Source organism: Siniperca chuatsi, linkage group LG1, assembly GCF_020085105.1.
Source record: "Siniperca chuatsi isolate FFG_IHB_CAS linkage group LG1, ASM2008510v1, whole genome shotgun sequence".
Taxonomy (NCBI): Eukaryota; Metazoa; Chordata; class Actinopteri; order Centrarchiformes; family Sinipercidae; genus Siniperca; species Siniperca chuatsi.
The window spans coordinates 14274053-14291753 of NC_058042.1; the positions used below are offsets into that span (position 1 = coordinate 14274053).

The window sequence follows — 17701 nt, forward strand, 5'->3', positions numbered from 1 at the left end:
TTCTTTTTACAGACACTTTTAAAACTGATTTGAAGACTTAACGAAAAGAAGAGTCGACAAAGAAGACTACGACTACACAAATCACTCCCAAAGCTTTCAAAGTCTCACTTTTCAGCCTCTTATGCTGGCGGATATCTAAAATTCTCATTTTCAAATGCCTCATCTGCCACATTTTGCATTACACAATGAGCTCTACAAACTCCGCAGATCTATCTCACCTTTCGAGCTAAATTCTGATTATCTCTAAAAGCATGCAAATTAATGAGTTAAACAGTTGCCACTCTTGCAAACCTTCCTATCTGCCCTTACTGGTACTCTCCCAAAGAAACTGTGGAATCTGAATTGATCTTAATGCATTTAGAGGTGAGCAGGTAAAATGTGTCTCAATATGATGCATGACTGTCAAGACAGAACTATTAGGATCCTTGAAGAAGGTGAACAGATTACTCTAATCTGAAATAAGAAAAACTAAACCTCAATGATACATAATCTACTTAATCTATAAATAAAGATTTGTTGTATCTTTAGGAATAATTCTTTACCTTTACACTGAGGACCCCTGCTGGTTACCACTTGACATTACAGCATTGTAAAGCAGTGGAAGTGTTGTGAACAATGAGAGTATATAGTGTGAAACCTCACCAGTTTCCAGTTCCAAATAATCTTTTATTAAATTGTTATTTTAGTATACAGTGGAAAAACTCCTGTTTTTATTTTGCAACAAGACACCACTTTGTGTCTTAAAGTATATACATGAAAGAACAGTCCTACATAGAAAAGACAGTGAGCAGATCACAGTTCTGTAGTGTTAATAATCTCTCTCTACTTTCTCCAACACATGTAAAACACATTTATAATCTGTGTCTATCACCCAGTTTGAAAGCTGAATCGTTTTATTCAAGGCCACCGTTCATCTGCCATGCAAGCAGAGCTGGGTGTGGTTAGGTTGCAGCAACGCGTCACGTCTGTGCGACAACATAACCCTCTCACTCCCATTTCTCCACAGGAAAATACAAACATCTACCTTTATTGCCAGTACATACGTTTTTTTTTCCAATCTGCGATTTCAACTTAACAGGTTTTTAGAGAATTGTTTATGGGTAAAGCAAATAAAGCAAAACGTAATCTAATCAACTGAGACTCAATGCAGGTAAAGTATACCCAGCCTTGATGGATAACAAATGCATAATCCTGGTACAGACTGGCAAGGCCTCTGAGAGATGCTAAGGCAAATGCAGTGGTGTACATACAATATAAGACACATGCACACACGATCACAGAGGACAACACAAACCAATTACCTCTGGGGTCAATATATACATCTAATCAATCAAATCAGGTTCTTGTGTGACTGCTTTTGTAAATTAAGTACTTAAAAAAGAAAGCACAAAGTATTTGGTAAAACTGACATTTAAAAAGGGCAAAAAAAAACCACCTTTATTTGGAGATGCTGTATATAAAACAGATTTATCAAATATTGAACAACTCCCTACTACCAAACTCTTTTTGCTGTACAGTTAAATCTATATAATTGTAAATGTATTATATTACAGATTAACATACACTGTTTTATCACTTTACATCTGTGCCCCACCACTCCTGTAACAGAACTGACAGAAATGTGTCACCATGAGCTTTTCCTGGAGGGCTCATAAATCCTATCAAGAAACCATGAAGTGTAAGGAGTGTTTCAAAATATTCTTTCTACAGTGACAAAACTACATGACTGCAAGACACTGAAAATATGGCTTCTATCAAAAAATTGTTGGGTATTGGAGCCTCACCTTGGAAACAATCTGTAGCCTTTGTTATTGTGAAGGCCAGCTCCCACCAAACTGGGGCAACCAGTCGTGCTAGTTTGACTGGTCTGAGACGGGACTGGGTGACAGAGTGGCAAAGATCACAGCGACACAGCATGTGCAAAGAAGAATGAAGGCATGTACTGTAAATATTAGTCAGACTCAAAACCCTGGGAAAACCAGTTAAAAAAAAAAAAAGTCACTCAGACAAATGGGAAAAGTTAAAAGTCGTTGTGACCTAAAATGAGTGAACAAGGGTCAACACCCACATGATTGTATGTAAGAATTTATATAATGTGCCGTATACTGCCGACAGAAATGAGATTTCTGCTAATTGACAACGTCGAGTGAGCAACCACACCCTCAGTACGCTGGTCACATTTATATAAATGAGGTAAGAATACATGTATATTTAATATCTATGTAAGATTACTTCACCGTGGAAGGGGGAGGAGAACTATCCAAATCTGAATGAGAGCCTTAAACATTTTCCATTTCCTGTTCTGAGCTACGTAGGTGACGACACAGGCCTGTGTGTATGTGTGTGTATTAGTTTAGGGATATAGCAATTAGGTCTTCTTCTTCAGATCCTCAAACCGCCGTGTTAAATCGTCAAAGTCGATGTCATCCGAGGTGGTGGTGTTTCCGCCAAAGGAAGATGTGGGTAGTGTGTCGGGAACAGAGGGGAGTTCTGGGAGAGTGTTGTTGTCGAATAGCTGAGACGAAGGGCCAGGACCTGGAGAATAATATATGGTATTTAATTTAATTAATGCAGCAGCATACCTGGAAATAAAATAAATAAAGGAATGGACAAACGCTGTTCTTACATGAAAGACCTGAGGGATAATTTCGATAATATTTCAAGGATAAACCTAGCAATATCCTATAAATTTCTTCTTGTCAAACAATCCTATAAAAAGGCCAAAACCAACGATGAACTGATCCTAAGTATTGCCTGTGATGTCAAAGCCTGATAGCTTATTCCTCTGTCCCTCCATTGTTGTCCAAAAACTGTTAAAAACACATCTGTGAGCCACACTGTTATGCTGGGTGACATGTTCCTCCATTACGATGAACAGTGGTACTGTAGTTTATTTTGAATCAATACCACGTACACTGTCCAGCTGCAGTAAAAACTCACCAAAGCACCAAATCTGCTTCCAAATATAGTTCACAACAAATACACTCTTAATTGGGTAACATCTGCTAAAAACTGGGTTTTTTTGTATTATTTAGCTTTTAAAAATGAAACCGGTTTTTAAAGACTTACATTTTCAGAAGTAATGAAAAGGCTTGGGATTGAGTGCCATAGACAGGGTAGGGAAGTCGGAAAGCACCCCGAAACAGACTAACCATAACTGACCCTAACAAAAATATTGAATAACTTCAACTGTTGTGATTGTTGGCAGAACTCACCTATGGCCTGGGAAGGAACAGAAGGTTTGTTGGTTAGGTCATCAATCTGAAACAGAGAAAATGAGTAATTGATCATGTCATCTTTGTATTGAAATAAATGAATATTAAACTGTATGTGTTAGTATTAAGAAAGAATTAATTGTGTTCAATGATGCAGAAGTAAAAAACAAAATAAAAAGGGAATACTGCATGGGATTTTAGAACTAAGCTTGCCTAAGCTCTCTCTAAAATGCACTTATCACTCTCGTCTCTCGTCATTTCAATCCCACTCAGAGCAACTGATCAAGTCAAAGTTAGTAGTATTAGCACTTCATGCTTCCTATAGCCATACGGATGAAACTGAATCTGAGTCTACTCTGAGAAAATGCGTAAAAACGTAGATGACAGGCAAAACTGCAAGCAAGCTGAATGAACTGCTCTTCCCTGAGTGGTGCCCTGCCATGTCCGTCTGTCCATCTGTGGGAACAGGAAGGAGGCAAGGATGGGAGGGGTTCAGTCACTTACAGACTCGTATGTGGGGGGAGAAGTGGGCAGCTGAGGGGGCTGCCCTCCTCCCATGGGGTGCTGGAAATTGTTGTAGGTTCCAATGGGAGCATTATACGGTCCCTGGAGGAAAACAACAGTCAGGTACAAGTCTGAAAGTCTGTACATTTATAATTCTCATCTCTATCAAGCCATTCAAAGTAAGGATAATATATATCACATTTTGGGTGCAATGATCATTGCTAAAACTACATCTTTCTCACATCGCCACACGATCAGGTCATCACAATAACCGTCTTCATCGCAATAATCAGCATAGGCCGTGAAGGATAGTTCAATAGTTCAAATAGTTTAAAATGGGCTAAAATGTTGATTTTTCTTCAGAATAAAATGAGAAACCATGTATTCTTAAATACAGTACACACACACAAAAAAATCACTGAGGATAATCCACAGACCTCTCTACGGTCAGCTTTAGTTGGAAACAGTTTCAGGAGAAAGTACCAAGCACTGGCCACAGTGATGTCTGTGGCCAGTGCTTGAGTGACCTGGACAATGATGAAAACATGTTGCTGTTAAATATTTTCCAATTTGGTGATTTTTGGATGCTTTGAGCACCAAAAACAAAATTCCTTTCACTTTTGTTCTAGTGTGTTGGTAGCAGAAGTCTCAACAGCATATATAAAGATCTGCGTATAAACATGAAACTATCTGCTTGTCTCGATACCACTAGGACTAAGTGAGACGATTAGTTTATTTGTGATTTGGGTGAACGGTACCTTTAAAGCTAGTTAGAAGAATGGCCAAAACACAAATGATCATCATCTTTTTTTTTGCTTTTAAAGTGATATTGTTTATTATAAACACGTTTTCAATCACTTAAGTACTGTGTGTTTTTACTCTGTTTGAGGATTTAATAATTATCAACATAATATCGTATATCCCAATAATTCTGGGAAAGGTAATTGGACTCCATGGTTAGTCGATATGACGATATATATTGTGATTGAAAATTTCATCCTTGTCTCCGAATCCTATTGCACTCTAAAGTTTTCTATCACCAAATATATAACTCACAACAAAACCATAAAGAATGGGGCCTTTAAAAGCAATCACTTACAGCTCCGTTGGGAGGTGGATAGTTGAAAGCTGTCGGCATAGGCATGGGCATAGGCATGGGCATAGGCATAGCAGCAGCAGGAGCAGTGAAACCTCCACCACCTCCTCCTCCTCCTCTATTCTTCTTGTCAGTGTCCACGTCAATCAGGTCTGCCTCCTCTCCAGGACAAACCTCGGGCTGTCCGGAGACAGGGGTGGATGAGTGGGTAAATAAACACAATGCATGACGTCATCCTTCATACTGAGTAAGTGATTCTCTAAGGCTCACCCGGACCATGGCGTCAGGTTCATACGGCACATTATAGTTCTTGGCGATCTCTATCAGGTAGCGCTCCACCAAGATCTTGGGAGGGGCCTCCACGCTCAGTTTGTGCATCAGCTATAAACATATCACATATGTGAGATTAGATGCTGCTAAAAAGTTACTAAGTTAAAAGGTTCATGCATTCTTGAACAGACTTGTGGGCACTCCGTGGAAAGAACTGCCTACCCTATCGTTGACTGTGCCAATCTGGTTTGTCCTGCACAGCTTGCCATACTCCTTGCTATATTTTGCACATAGCTGGTCAGATACCTAAAAGAAGCATTTAGAGATAAGACTGTCAAGACTGGCCTTAATAGGAATAAATAGACAGAACTTTTTCAATATTGTTGGCAATGCTGCCAGTACTATGTTATATCTAGAGTACTTACAGTTTTTAGTTCAGACACCTCTGACTGGAGACGAGGCGCTGCCCAGATGAGGGTGGACACTGCCTCCTGTAAGCCCGGGTCTAGTTCCCTAATTGGAGAAACAGAAAAGGGGTTAACAAGAAAGACCACGACAGCCAGAGATAAAGTTAATAAAGTGAAACCCCCACATTCACCATAGTTAATAATTCATGTACACTGTGCATCAGTAAATTCAATAAAAGTGGCATTGGTGCATCTCGGCCAAGTTACTTACTTCATGGACTGAATGAGGCCAAAGCGAGTCAGCAGCAGGTCACAGTAAAGCTCAAGGATCTCCATGGCTTCCACCAGATAGTCTTCTCTGATAATGTGCTCCACACGGATCCGTGCCCGTTCATCCTTCCCCGATGACAGGTAATCTGCAATCTCCTTCCTTGCCTTTTGAGCAAGCTCAGCTTAATTTTTAATTTGTGAATGGGAGTGGGAAAATGCAAATTGTCGTTACTGGGAGGAACAGAAAAATTAAACACTTGTCTTGCAAACAAGAACCCACTGATTCCACAATTGTGGAGAGTGGGACCGGGGCTTTTATTCATGCAAGGGCTTACTTTTCTTTTTCTCAAGGAGTTTGAGTCGGTTGATGACCAGGCGGAGGTTGACTCTTAGCCTCTCTGCTTTGAATCCTCCTCCCAGCATGATGATAGACTTTCTGTGAACAGGAGAGCATGAGAGGAGCAGAAACCACACGGTAGCATAAATTAACTGTTACAACCGAAACCAGCCTACGGAGTCCATCTAACCTCGCCCCCACCTCTGATCCAGTGAGTCACTTAATCATGTGAGCATGACCAACCCATCGCAACAGAATGACTCTGCATATTTACTCCAAACAAATACAACACACACACAAACATTAAGTTAGCTCGCTAATGAAAACTACGTAGCATTAAACGTTAAACAGCTCAAAACAGTTAGCTTTTGCCTGACGCGACGGACAGCTAACGCGGCTACCTAAGCCATGCTACTTAAACGTTACCATCTTATCTATTTTATTTCTCCTTTAATCATCTATTTACTTAACAATAATATTATCGACACGTTTAAAACCCTGTGTCTGTGTTACTGGGCCTGACTTTTAGCTAGCCTTTGCTTTGTTAGCAGTCTTGTGCTGTCATGGTTTGCGCTAGCTAACTAACAGTTAACGTTACCTAGTTCTTGCTCAACGGTAGCTAAAATCAAAACAAACTGATTAAACCCACTCAAGTAGTTTGAAGAATTTGATAATATAAAGCGACAGTGACTTACCCGTAAATATTAGTGAAACGTACACACCAACTTATTTGGGTTTCTGTCCGTGTTCCGTCGCCTGGTTCACTTCCGTATTGCTCTTTAGTGACGTCAGGGTTATTTTATCTCAGGGGCGGGGTCTTCATACTGATTGTCAAATAGGAGTCAACTACAGTAGTACATTTACTGATATACTGTGATTTGCTATAATTATTAAGTAGTACTACTTATAACTTATAGTAATTCACGTTTTATTTACTTTTACGGCATTATATTCCAGAAAGAAATATTGCACTTTCTACTACTGCTTTCTAAGGCAAAATTGACTTACGTACTGGTTATTCCCACTTGCTAAGTATTACACAAGCTAATGACATTAAGTTCATTTTTAGAGTTTAAATTAGTTAGCAGTACATCAACTAGTTAGCAGGGGTGGAAAGTAACATTCATACAAGTACTGTTCATAAATACAAAACTGAGGTACTGCTTTACTTTACACTTCCATTTTATGATACTTTATACATGTACCTCACCACATTTTAGAGTAAAACATTGTGCTTTTTATTCCACTGCACTATTTGACAGCCATGGTTACTGGTTACTTGGCAGATAAGGATTTTACAAACAAAACATATAATCAGCCTCTAAAATGTGACGGATTAAACTACCCAAAAGTACAAAATTAGTTCCACCTCCACTAGCTACAACATTAAATGCTGCTTACATGTTAATTCATCTGTAATAATAATAATCAAATATATCTTTAAAAATATACCCTGATAGGGGCCAGTCTGCATAAATAGTTATCTTACTTTTTAAACATTTTTAAATGTAGGACTTTTTTTTTAACACTGTATTAAGTTTTACTTTGTAACGTAACGCCACTGGTAGTTAGTTGATGCAGGCAACATTACACAGTGAAAGATAACATTATTTACATTGTGTTCTTTTTGTTCTTTACTCAATACATTTTACTGTGACTATGTTACTTTGAGGAATGGAAGACTTTAAATTTTGCTGGAGTATTAATGGTAGTTGTTCATACCTTTACTTTTGGGATGCGAAAATTTAGTCCATCTCTGACAGTTCCAAATAACACCTGTACCAGATTAAGGTGTTTCAAACCTAAAAATCACTTGATTTCACACAGCTGTTCTAAAGTCAGTATTTTTGATGTTCAGTGGCTTGAGCAGCCTAATACACACAAAGTCCTAGATTGTTAGTGAGACATTTTTGGTAATGAGCTGACCTTTACATTTTCTCCAATTATGTGCCCACAGACAAATAAAAACATATACGCGTGCCTACTGTTTTTGTTTCTTTTATGATTTTCTAATGAGGAAAAAAAAAGATTCCTCTAGTGTAACGAACAACTGTGGGTCTTCAGACAAGCACTGTACATTCATCTTTACACAAAAGAAAGTGCTCTGATATTTTCATATGAATGTGAATGAACATTTCTTATAACAGTTGAAAATGCTTTACTTATGGCCAAACAAACACATCTGGGCACTTGATTTATTTGAATGAAAATGGAAACATTTAACAAGGACTTTCAGATTTAATATATTGCAGCTTTCTCATAAAAAAAGAATCTATACAATAAAAAGTTGATCTTCCACAACAAACTATCACAGTTATTATAACTTGAGTTTGCTGACAGAAACCTCTTTGCGTTTCTTCTTCTTTGACGACTGGTCCTTTGCACTTTTGATCTGACTTTTGACCTGGTCCTGTAGCTGAGAGAAGAAGGCTTGAGAGGACCGCAGAGCCTTGTCCTTTCCTTCATCCTGAAACAGAGGAACACCGTGTTAGTCAAGTCACCTCGGGAACATACACAGTATTATCTAAGAATTAATGTTATAGTTATTTTGGCATCAAAAGTGTGGCATGCGTGGGAAGTGGAAGCAGAGAATGAGCAATCAGTTTGACAACTTAAAATTGATGACCCAGTTTGTGATAGCAATATGCAGCTGACACAGTACTGATCCAGGACACAGTACCAGTTCAAATGACTGCTCTAACTAGTTTCTATTCTTTTGTTGATTCAGTCAGGGGTGGAAGAAGGACTCAGAAACATTACCAAGAAAATGTACGAATACGTCAATTTAAAAGCACTCTGTTTCAAGTAAAAGTCTTTAAAAATAAAAGTACAAGTACCTCGACTTAAGTTCAGTACCTGAGTAAATGTACTTTGCTAAACTGGACTCCAGTCTGCCGAGTTTTTCCATCATCATTATGTAAATAAAATCTAATCTGGGATTTGTTCCACTTAACTATTTGGGGCACAGTCAGTGTTAATAACATCACAGCTGTCTTTCTCCAGTTTATATATTCTAACTTCAAATGTTTGAACAGGCTAATACTGATTTCCATCTCCGACATGTGTGACAAATGCCAGCGCTGAATGCATACTGATCTGAGCAATGAGAGAAAGAACATGAGAGAAAACACTCACCTTGAGTATCGTGGCTTTGCCTCCTTTTGTGAGCTTCTTTAGGTTTTCTGTGACTTCAGCCTTTGATGGCTTCTTGTTCTCCCCAGTTGTACTGGTCTCTTTAAGTTTCTGTCTCTTTTCTTTCTCCTTGATCTTTAGACGCTTCACCATCTTCTTGTGGCGTCTCTCACGCTTCTTGTCTGTTGACGTCTTCTCAGTATCACCCAGAATATCTCCTGCTTTGCTCTTCTCCTTTGGTTAGAATAGAGTATTATTAGACAAGCTGTGTAACTAAATATACCAAGATCAAAATAAATGTTTAAAAAAGGATTGATGACAAACCTTGATTTCTTCTGGTGCGAGCAGCGTAGCATCACTAGCACTGACTGGAGCCACCTCCTCCATTGTAATGGATGGCAAGTTAGACACCACTTTGACCTCAGGAACGGGCTGTGGACAAAGGGCAACATGAATGCGGTTTTCAGTAACTGCACTGGCCTGCTACCCTTTACAGTAAATAATTTTCTCAAGGATATGTTCAAACGATTAGTTTTCATAATTTATTTCATTTCCATTTTTATGCAATTGCCCTATCTACAGACAACCTTTGTGAGGTGATGGCATGTTATATATTTACATATTATGTCTAAAAAGTTTTGAATGCATTACGAGTCACAGATTAAATTGAAGATGCCACTAACCAGAGTTAGATCCAGGGTAAAAATCCTACACAGGTTTTGCTAGATAAGCCTAGATTGCTGACACTAACTTCTACATCTTTCAGAATCTTTCAGTCAGCCAATCTCAAACTTCCAGTCAGTGCTGTCAGGCAAAACTTACTGGTTTAGGTGTGAAGTGGAAGTTGGAGAGAGCATCCAACTTTAGGAAGAGTGTGTCCATAAGCTTTTGAATTTCTACATGGGCTGGGTTCTCCTTCTCCTCCTCTGTCTTTTGCTGAAAAAAAGAAATAAATACAGAAAAATGGATGCAGCACAGGTTCATATGTGTTAGAGTAGCAGTGTAAACAAGATAGAAGTCAAACCTGAGTCTGCTTGAGGTATTCTTGCTCATATATTTCTGCTAGACTCTGCTTGCTCTTCTCATGGTCCAACGTTAGCCTCTTCTTGTATTCAAACACCTCCTCTTTGGGTTTCTCCTTGCGGACCACATCATCAAACGCCTTACAGAAACATAAGTCAAAGGCACTGGGTTATAATCAGTCAACAAAAAAAAAACACCATATATTTTTTTCAGACAATAAGTTATTGTGACAAACCTGATCTTTAATTCTCTGTTTGATGATGTCTTCAAGCTGTAGTGTGGTTTCCTCTGTGATAGCAGGGGCTAAAAGAGCAAAGATAAGATACTGTTGTCTGATTTGAAATAGTTCGCCATTTTATCAAACAAACATAACACTGGTGTGAATAACTACATAAATCCAAAATAACAGTCAATTGCCAACATACAAATGCAACACACAAAAAGAAGAGAAGTCACTCACCTGTCCTCGATGCCTGCTCAAACTCCACATCTTCCTCCAGCATGCTGTTCTCTGGACGAGTCTGTGCTGTCACCTCTCCGGACAACTGCCAGGGCTTCGCTGCTAGAGCTGCTTTCTCCAACTCCTCGATCTTCTCTGTCATCTGCAGGTTAGAACAGGATAGAATAGGATTAGAATAGGATATATTATTAGTGGATATTCAAGCCCAAATCAGCCCTGCGCTAAAACAATGCAAGAGGTTGCGTTGGTGGGGGCGTGTTGCTTCAGGTATCGGTAATCTGATGGCAATTTAACATGTCAGTCTCATGTCTGAATAAGCTCTCATTTGTACGTGAAAGTCATGACGGCAATCTTACTAGGGCGGACCTAGTAACATTTTCATATCACACATCAACACGGCACAAGTCTGAACTGAATGCCGTCAGATTAACATAAAGGCTGCAGGAGCACGAGGTTAAAGAGTTTCCCTTTGGAGATCAATAAAGTATTTCTGATTCTGATTAAACATGCAGAGAGAGAGAAATGTGTGTCTTTAATTATTAGCTCAATCATCATCAAATATGCTGTCGTGTCTGAATGAAGCCGCAAGAAAAGTTAACATACAAGTCACCCATGTCTGAATGACAAAAGGCGAGAGGGCTGTTTTTTCACACAGAGCCGAGGTTGCTCTGAACACAGCCTTAGTCGCAGTCTGACTGGTTTACATTGATGAAGCAGCTAGGGCTGGGTATCAACAGAAATGGGTACCAACAGAAATGTATCTCTAGCACAAAGTATCGAAAAAAGTTAAGAACCAAATTTTGGGATCCTATGCCTGGTCAGATTCTTAGTCATCTTCCTTGTACTCATTACTTTTACATTTTATTTATAGTTCTTGTACGCCTGCTTCGTGTTAAGGCTAAATTACACATTAGAGAATTGTTGCTTATTTTGTTGGGTTTTTTAGACAATATTTTCATGTTCCTCAATGTGATGAATAAAGTATTGTTTTGGTATTTAAACGCATATCTTTTTGGCACCAGTATCAAAAACTTTCAAACAAACAACAACAACAACAACAGTTACTGTAAAACTCCCCCACCAACTATGACTGCACCAGATTTAAGCCACACGAACTGGCAAAGCAAATTAGCAAAGTTTTAAACCTGGTTACCTTTTCTTGCCGTTTCTCAAATGATGACTTTGATTCAGACTTTGTTGAGCTTGGAGTTTTTCCTCCAAAAATGTCCTCCATGTCCTCTCCCTCACTGTCCTCATCCCCAGAGAGGTTAAAGGTCACTTTCTTACGAGATGCTTTGGACTCTTCATCCCTGGCAAAGGGTTTATAAACAAACATGACGAGACAAACATGCTGGAATCAACCATACTCAACCAAACGTGCTTCTCCCACACATAATTATATGCATTACATAATTTTAATCACACTTACTCATCGTCACCCTCCTCTTCACCATCATAATCATCTTCTTCGTCAACTATTTCTTCTTCACCTTCTTCCTGGCTTTCATCAATGCTGTCATCCTCGCCATCTGACTGGTCATCTGCTTTAGCTGGTTCACTATCCACAGCATCAAAGAAGTCCTTGTACTTGAGATTCCTGGAGCTCTTTGCCTGTCAATATAAACAATAAACCATATATTTCCTGTATTCTGTACCACCAGAACACAATAAAATATTTCAGAATAAGAGATCAAATACATACAGTGTTTTTCTTTTGCTGTTTGGTAGAAATGATTAGATCTAGGTCGCGATCATCGTCCTCATCAGAGGGCAGGTCCTGAAAATAGTCTACGTCATCTTTGTCCTCATCCTCCTTTCCCTCTCGCTTGTCCATATCATCAAGAAACGACTCCATCTCTGACAGTTTGAAGAACTTATCATCAACCTCAGAGGGAACAACCTTTGTTTTGGAGCCTTTCCTACCAATCTCCTTCTTCTGTTTCTCTCGCTTCTCCAGAGCATCCACATCAAAATCTAAATCAGAGTCCTCATCTGTGTAATCCTCTGCCCCATCCTCAGCCTCCACAGCCATTTTCTTAGACTGCCTGGGTAGTTCTTCCTCATCACTGTTCTCTTCCTCCTCTTCTACCAGCAATGTTAATGTCTCATCTGACAAAGCCTCATCAGTTGCATTTTTAAAGTGTTTCAGTACAGCATTGTTCTGCAACTCCAGCTCCTGCCAGATCTGCTCTTCATCAAAGTTTTCCACCACCAGCTGAGCCAATGGGCTGCCTTTATAATGTGCAGGCTCCTGGGCTTTGTGGAGGTCATATAGCATCTTAGTGAGAGAGGTAAAGTCTGCTGCCACTCCATCTTGAAGGCTGAAAAGGTGGAAACACATGATCAGTATGACAAGTCTGGTGTATTTTTTTATTTTATTTGTCCAAAAGACACCCATTAAATTGGGTGCAGGTCTGTGGTTTGCAATCTGCAGTGCTAAGGCTTGAACAAGTACTCAACACAACAATGTAATGTAACACAGTCATCTGTGATACACTATCAGTACCAATAATTACTGTTACTGTTAGCATTAGGCATTGGAGTAATGGGGTTAGTTCTTATGGAGTAATATGTCTCTTTCTATAACAATTTTGTATTCTAAGATTTCTTTTAGAGACAATTTCAGGTTTTTTTTTTCCTGCAATGGTTTATTGCAGAGCTGACCACCTCTGCCTGAAATAAAGACCATCTCCACTAACATCATAAAAATGAATACACTTGTGAAACAAAACCATACATGTTTAATGAGAATGTTGAGACCTTCATCTAAAAATTACAATGATCAAGAGACAAAATACGTCAGACCCTGGGTGGCTTACCACCTCTGCTTAACAATTTCCTTTAATATCACAGCAGCTGGTTGTCTTGCAATACTATATCATGTCACAATCACTTCATCCTTATCGCGTGCAGCATTTGATAGTATTGTACTGAACATAACAGAAAACCCAAGTGTAGATGCATGCTAGTTGAGTTTTGTGGTTGTTGTGGTCCTCGTGGATAAAGAATATATGGGATAATTGGGTTCCGTTTAAAGACATGTTGTAATGTTACCATAACATATAATAGTTAGTGCAAAACAGTGACTTGGTAAATAATAAATACCCTCCCAAATTCTCCTTAAAGTATCCAATAGGTTGACTGTGACAGCAAGTTACATTTAATGTAACACGGCGCTAACGCCACACGTTCATGCAGTTAGCTTTAGCTAACGGTTAGCTAGTTGAACCTCTTCTCTTCAAACGTGCGTCAACGACGTTGCAACATTTAACAGCTTTTTCAACAACACAACCATACTGACAGTAAACACTTGCCTCAGAAAGTTCTCTGGCTGTGCTGTGTTGGCATTTATTTTATTTACACACTCCTCCAGCACGCTCCACACATCTCCACTAGCCATGGTTTCCCCCACATGCGTGACGGACGGTGTCGCAGGTAAACAGGCTCACCGAGAAACTCTTCCGCTGCTGTTTTGGTTCCGAGATACAAACATGGCGTCCGCCGTGCTGAAGGTTGCAGGTTGGTTTGTGTCAATAAGTATTCAACTGCCAAACACATGTTTTTCTGTGCTGTATTGTATAAGTTACTGTATAAGTTCAACCCTATGTTAACATTACATCATGGGGGCTGTCTGGTTGCAGCGTTTGGGTAACTTACATGGAATGTTTCGTGTTTTGTGTAAAAGAAAAAAAGAGACGAGATTTTCTTTTATCTGAAGGCATGCAAAGATAACTTTACTGAATACAGTTTAATTTGATTCTGTCTTGATCATAGTCCAGTCTTATATTCACCAATGTACAGATGGTTTCTTCAACTCAGATGTAAAATGACAAAACTTATCTCCCCGATAACCTAAAACAGACATTTTGACGAATGCCATAGCTGTACTTCCCTAAGAAAGTATTTGATAGGTGTTTTAACCTGCTGTATGTGTATCAGTTATTAAACTCATACCATTCAGCCAAACATTATTAAAACCCACAGACCTTTATTTCAAAATCTAGTGGAGATTTCAGAGTTTTCAAAGATACCAAAAGCATGGATTTGGGAAAATGTGTGTTAAATGATGCACAATACATCTAGAATACTTAATTTTGATGAACATGTCTTGGGTTCACTCTGTAAACATACATTTATGTTTGGAACAAGCTGGTGCAGAATACCGTGTATATGTGATACTGTCAGACAGTGTGGAATAAGATTTTTCCATCCTTGAAGCTACTTGAAGGGAAAACTGCATGTAAAAACTCTAGTAGTTTGTTCCAACACAATAGCTACAGCTAATCTCACTATATTTTAATCTGTTTATTCAGTGGCAGGTCTTTCCAGATGTTCTCGTCTCACACTCCTGAGGACACATTCAACGACAGCACCCCTCCATCAGGGCGTTCCTGGATCGCTGTGGAAGCTGGGGAGGCTGAACCACATTGCCATTGCTGTCCCTGACATGGAGACGGCCACAGCTCTGTATCGGGACGTGCTGGGGGCCACAGTGAGTGACAAGGTGCCCCTGCCCGAGCACGGAGTCTACACAGTGTTTGTGGAGCTTGGCAACACTAAGCTGGAGCTGCTTCATCCGCTGGGGGAGAAGAGCCCAATCGCTGGCTTCTTACAGAAGAACAAGTCTGGAGGGATGCACCACATTTGTATTGAGGTGAGACAGCATTGATAGCTGTAGGGATTACACTCATTGGATACTTTATTAGGGACACCTAGTCAGTATTGTGTATGACCCCCTCAGATAAGCTTGAATAGAACTTTCTCACAGCAAACATTATTTGTCATAGCGGAATAAGCACACGTGTAAATAATAACATTAATATGCATAAGTGAGCCAGCACGCACGATAGTCTTTTTTCACAGCAGACATTCAGACTTGTCATACTTGGATTAGCACAGGTGTTACATTATTGATGGCTCTGTTCTAGTCAGCTGTCACAGTAAGCCATGACAGTGAGACAGTGAGCCAGCATTCACAATACAGTACCAGGACCCTGAAACCAAAGCAGCTAAATAGAATTCAGCCATCATTAATTTTATCATTTACACATGTGCTTTTTCCTACTGTGACAGGTCTGGATGAATTCTGTCAGATGACGGTCTGAGGACCGAAACATCTCGTGAGCTAAAGTCATGGAGAGTGGATTCTTTGGGTGGCTTTTCAAGTCACGAGTTTTTGATCCTAAGCACCTGTCTTATTGGTGCAAGAACTTTTTGAAATTACTACTGTGACATGTCGAAATGTCTTTTGTGAACAAGGCCAACACCAGAGCCCTGATGGCACTGACACTAAGTTGAATGTATCCATTATTCATTCATTATTAGTTACACCTGTGTTTGATGAGTCAAAATGTCTGCCATGAGAATGGTCTATTAGTGTTAAATAGCACATTTGTGCAACAAACATCCTGTTCCACTTTATTCCAAAGGGGCTCTTTTGGGTCTGGAGTCTGGAGACTGAATTCAACCTTTTAGTTGAAGACTTACGGTGCTTTCATGCCTAATGTGTTTGGTGCATTTGAGTATTTGGTTTGCTTCTTATTAGGGTTCCTCAGTGTAAGCTAAACCGCTATAAACAATCATTTATTCAAGAGCCCAACCGATACACCAACCAATATTAGTTTATTACAGATATATCATTACCAGTGTATATGTTGACCGATAAGTAACAAGCATTACAGAAATGTCAAAGATATGCATTTGTGTTTGTGTCAAAAAACAAATTGTTATCAGACTTTCAAATATCAATATTGGCATTGGCCTCACAAATCCAGTAATAGTCAGTCTGTAACGTATTCTTATGTCAGTTAAGCTACTTAAAACCAAACATAACATGTTTGTTGTGTGTGTGTTGAAACTTAAAGTTGCACATTTTAAACCTTAGTTGAATCACTCAGACCTCTCTGTTATGCTTTGGACACCAGTCACCAATACAGTAAATACAATACATTTTCTGCATTTCATACTTTGCTGTGCATTTAAAAGATGATCAGCATGATAGAGTGTGTATCTTCTTGGTTGCAGGTAGACAACATTAACGCTGCAATAGCCGACCTGAAAGCAAAGAACATCAGAACTCTGTCAGCAGAGCCCCTCATAGGTGCTCATGGGAAACCAGTGATGTTTCTCCATCCTAAAGACTGTGACGGTGTGCTGGTGGAGCTTGAAGAAGCATGAACACCTCAGTCTGACAGGGACTGTGGGAGCTGTTAATTCACATTAATATATTCCACAGTCAGTTTAATAATCACTGAGAACAAATGTTGATTTTCTAATATTGTTCTTATGGCACTGAGGTTTTGATCTTCCCATTTCAGAAAGGTGCCTCAAAGTTTTTCTTCCAGTTCTGTTTCAGAGCCTTTCTTGACTTTCCTGTTTTGTTGGGAAGACATTATGGTGTGATGTGTGTTTTGGCAGTTTCCATAAAGTGTAATGTTCAGTGAATGTCCATTTGCATTTGAGTTCACTCCACTATCCTCTAGTAGAATGACCACATACAGTATCCAGTGCATGCTGCAGTAGGAAAGAAATAATATTTAGAATGCAGTTCCAGCTGATGAGTTCTCCCTAATACCTAAAAAGGGGACGATAGATCAAATGGCAGTGTTGTGTTTAATGTAATTTTAATACAGAATTTGGGATGTTTGGTAATTTTTAACCATAACACAATTTATTTTTACATGATCTACAACTCATGCAGTTTTAATTTCACTGTATTGATGCAGATTCCAAAATGAAAAGGGTTGAATTAAATTTACATTTTTGGATATTTTATTCATGTATTTTTAACATGGCCAAGTTTCCAAATAGGATGGCACACTTTTTGACTCCAACAAAGGAATACAAATATTGAAACGTCTGTGTCTTTCAGGTGAAACCTAAATAGGAAACTACTTTATTACTTTAGTTCGGAGTATGTTTAGGAGTGCAGTACAGTAAAGTTGGCCAAAAATCCAGTATCATCCGTGTGTAATGGAGATGACATTC

General features: G+C 39.1%; 3 protein-coding genes across 6 annotated transcripts; 1 reads left to right on the forward strand and 2 right to left on the reverse strand.

Moving 5' to 3' along the window:
* Positions 1-645: 645 nt before the first annotated feature.
* Positions 646-6947, reverse strand: ist1 (IST1 factor associated with ESCRT-III). 3 transcript variants are annotated; one of them, XM_044206338.1, is made up of 10 exons: positions 6795-6947; positions 6098-6198; positions 5764-5944; positions 5511-5598; positions 5308-5391; positions 5086-5196; positions 4819-4995; positions 3720-3821; positions 3216-3222; positions 646-2535 (listed from the first exon to the last, which is right to left on the reverse strand). In XM_044206338.1, exons 2-10 carry the CDS (start codon positions 6183-6185, stop codon positions 2369-2371), a joined length of 1005 nt encoding a protein of 334 aa, XP_044062273.1. In that variant the 5' UTR covers positions 6186-6198; positions 6795-6947; the 3' UTR covers positions 646-2368. The 3 variants fall into 3 exon arrangements, with proteins under 3 accessions (XP_044062273.1, XP_044062265.1, XP_044062281.1); XM_044206330.1 differs by having other exon boundaries at positions 3216-3261; XM_044206346.1 differs by lacking the exons at positions 5086-5196; positions 5308-5391 and having other exon boundaries at positions 3216-3261.
* A 1333-nt stretch (positions 6948-8280) lies between these two features.
* On the reverse strand, positions 8281-14180 carry mphosph10 (M-phase phosphoprotein 10 (U3 small nucleolar ribonucleoprotein)). The gene is made up of 11 exons (XM_044206292.1): positions 14029-14180; positions 12417-13035; positions 12144-12325; positions 11868-12024; positions 10715-10856; positions 10490-10557; positions 10256-10393; positions 10054-10167; positions 9556-9663; positions 9235-9465; positions 8281-8566 (listed from the first exon to the last, which is right to left on the reverse strand). The coding sequence occupies exons 1-11, from the start codon at positions 14112-14114 to the stop codon at positions 8417-8419; spliced, it is 1995 nt and encodes a 664-aa protein (XP_044062227.1). The 5' UTR covers positions 14115-14180; the 3' UTR covers positions 8281-8416.
* mcee (methylmalonyl CoA epimerase) lies at positions 14102-17488 on the forward strand. 2 transcript variants are annotated; one of them, XM_044206356.1, is made up of 3 exons: positions 14102-14233; positions 15028-15368; positions 16739-17488. In XM_044206356.1, the coding sequence occupies exons 1-3, from the start codon at positions 14113-14115 to the stop codon at positions 16889-16891; spliced, it is 615 nt and encodes a 204-aa protein (XP_044062291.1). In that variant the 5' UTR covers positions 14102-14112; the 3' UTR covers positions 16892-17488. The 2 variants fall into 2 exon arrangements, with proteins under 2 accessions (XP_044062291.1, XP_044062298.1); XM_044206363.1 differs by lacking the exon at positions 14102-14233 and adding an exon at positions 14240-14362.
* The last annotated feature ends 213 nt before the right edge of the window (positions 17489-17701 follow it).